The sequence below is a fragment of the Limulus polyphemus genome, unplaced genomic scaffold (assembly GCF_000517525.1).
Source record: "Limulus polyphemus unplaced genomic scaffold, Limulus_polyphemus-2.1.2 Scaffold1693, whole genome shotgun sequence".
Taxonomy (NCBI): domain Eukaryota; kingdom Metazoa; phylum Arthropoda; class Merostomata; order Xiphosura; family Limulidae; genus Limulus; species Limulus polyphemus.
In genome coordinates, this window is record NW_013667303.1 from 135,903 (window position 1) to 138,518 (window position 2,616).

At 31.3% G+C, this 2,616-nt stretch overlaps 1 protein-coding gene across 1 annotated transcript in view; it reads left to right on the plus strand.

The window, feature by feature from the left end:
* Positions 1-2,616, plus strand: part of LOC106464577 (probable RNA-binding protein 19) — a 38,222-nt gene that overhangs the window by 6,710 nt on the left and 28,896 nt on the right. The window contains exon 3 of the mRNA XM_013924729.2: positions 615-716. Within this exon, the coding sequence (XP_013780183.1) occupies positions 615-716 (102 nt within the window). The remainder of the gene's footprint in view (positions 1-614; positions 717-2,616) is intronic.

The window sequence follows — 2,616 nt, forward strand, 5'->3', positions numbered from 1 at the left end:
GTTAGTCTTTGAGTTTGTTAATATAACCAGATGTTTCTAGAATGGACACTTGAGTGTGTGTACTGTAAGACACTTGATATGTTAGTCTTTGAGTTTGTTAATATAACCAGATGTTTCTAGAATGGACACTTATACTACACTTATTTTATGTCAGTTTCTGAATTTTTTAAGAATTTCACCTCTATCTGGATCACAGAAGAGTTTCAAGTGAATTGATCCAGGTGTTCGAAATCATTGGGGGATTTGAATGGCTTTTCTTTGGATGATATGTTTGAGTGTTAGAATGAAAACATTGAAAATATAAATGATTAGCAGGAGTAAATTTAACCTTTGAGCCCAGATGTAGACTTGTTCTTTGATTAGAAAAATGTTTAGTTACATATATATGGAGTAGTCATCTTGATGAGTTGATATGTGTAATTCTTATTGAACATCTGTTTCACACATGCTGGTATATGAATGTAATAGGCTGCATTTAATTTAATTTTGGCATTTTAGAGGGTTAGGCTAGGGATAACCTCAATGTGTCCAGTAGCATCCTCTTATGTCGCACTCTGAAATTTAAGTGTAAATTGTGAAAGTTGAAATAAAATTTGGTATTGTTCTCTTTACAGGTGGATATTTGTACAGATTTAGGAGACACGCACAAACCAAGACCCTGGAGTAAATATTCTCAAGGAAGTTCTGCCTTTCAGAAAAAAAAATGTGCAGAAAAATGATCATACAGAAGAAAAGGTATATACTGGGTCATGTTATATTTTATTAAAGTGTAAAAATAATTGCCTGTGGTGGAAAATTAATGATGTTCTGGTATATCTTCCACTGACTTTTCAGTCATCATAAATTGTCTTCCACTGACTTTTAAATCATCATAAATTGTCTTCCACTGACTTTTCAGTCATCATAAATTGTCTTCCACTGACTTTTCAGTCATCATAAATTGTCTTCCACTGACTTTTCAGTCATCATAAATTGTCTTCCACTGACTTTTCAGTCATCATAAATTGTCTTCCACTGACTTTTCAGTCATCATAAATTGTCTTCCACTGACTTTTAAATCATCATAAGTTGTCTTCCACTGACTTTTAAATCATCATAAATTGTCTTCCACTGACTTTTCAGTCATCATAAATTGTCTTCCACCGACTTTTAAATCATCATAAATTGTCTTTCTCTGACTTTTAAATCATCATAAATTGTCTTCCACTGACTTTTAAATCATCATAAATTGTCTTTCTCTGACTTTTAAATCATCAGGGGATGTCTTTCGCTATTTTAAACCACCATAGGATATTTTTCACTAATATTCAAGGATTGTGGGAAGTCTTTAATTTTTTTCATGCTATTTCAATATTAGTTGGACAAGGCAACAGTTACCTTCTTTAGTACAATTTTACAAATTAATCATTTGTAAGTCTTTTCTTCTAAGTTATCCATCGTTAAGTTTTTGAGATTGTTTGCTTGTCTGTAATTAAATACAGCAAAAAAATGGCGCACAATAGCCCCATATTTGTAATGAAATGAGAATAGAAACAGAATAAAACGAGTTTCGTTAAATATTGAAATTAGCTTGAATTCTTCATAACATCTGAATAGTGGGTGACCCAACTGTTACTATGGTGTATATTAAAGACCGTGTGATAAGAAATAATTTCGGGTCACTTTTATGAAAATTTCTAGCATGAATAATTTTACATCACACTACCATTCGCACTCTTTACGAAACTCCTTACTTTACTTTTTTGAAAAATGAAATGGTTTTTCCTTTTACTCCCGATCAACAATCAAATATCTTATCTTGAATTATGAATAACACGAATGGATTGAAATATTTAATTAAATTATCTCAAAATAAACCTTCATTTCGGTGCAATATTGAAATCAGCTCGAATTCTTCATAACCTATGAATAGTGGGTGACCCAACGGGTCACGGGTGGTCTAGTATAATATAACATTCTAGACTACACCCTTTTTTTTAACTTATTTTGTTGCATGCAGTGTGCATTTGGAGCACAGGTTATAGAAAACTAGTAATCCATTTTACTGTAGAAACAGCTACCAGTGTTTTCATCAAGTGATATTAAAATGCAATAATAAGGGATTTTTTGGCACATCGGGGATATCCTGATTCTCACCTTCCCTCAAGAAAAAGAAACTAATCAGGAAATCTTTCCCTTGTATTTTAAATATTCATTATTAAACTCCCGTAAAGTTGTAGCTTTTTCCACTTTAGATGGAATTTGTTTCACAGATTTATTAACCCACTTTCTTTCTCTACTGTAGCTCTGACTGATCTTTCTAAAGCTTACAATTATAACCTCTTGTCCTATTAATTTCAAAATTCATCACAAAAAAAAAGACGCTTCATCTCATAAATTCCCTGAAATAATTTTTAAAGTGTGGCTTTAATTGAGTCCTACTTCACTTGAACGTTTTTGTTAACGTTTACGTTATTCAAATAAATCTAATTTTGTTGAGTAGTTAATGCTCATGTAAGAGATATCCAAGAAATTAAAAAAAAAGAAATCAAATTTGTTCAACCAAAAGAAGAAAATTTTATTTAAATCTCTGTAGCTCTCAAAATTCCATTATAGGCGATAGAAAATTTTATTTAG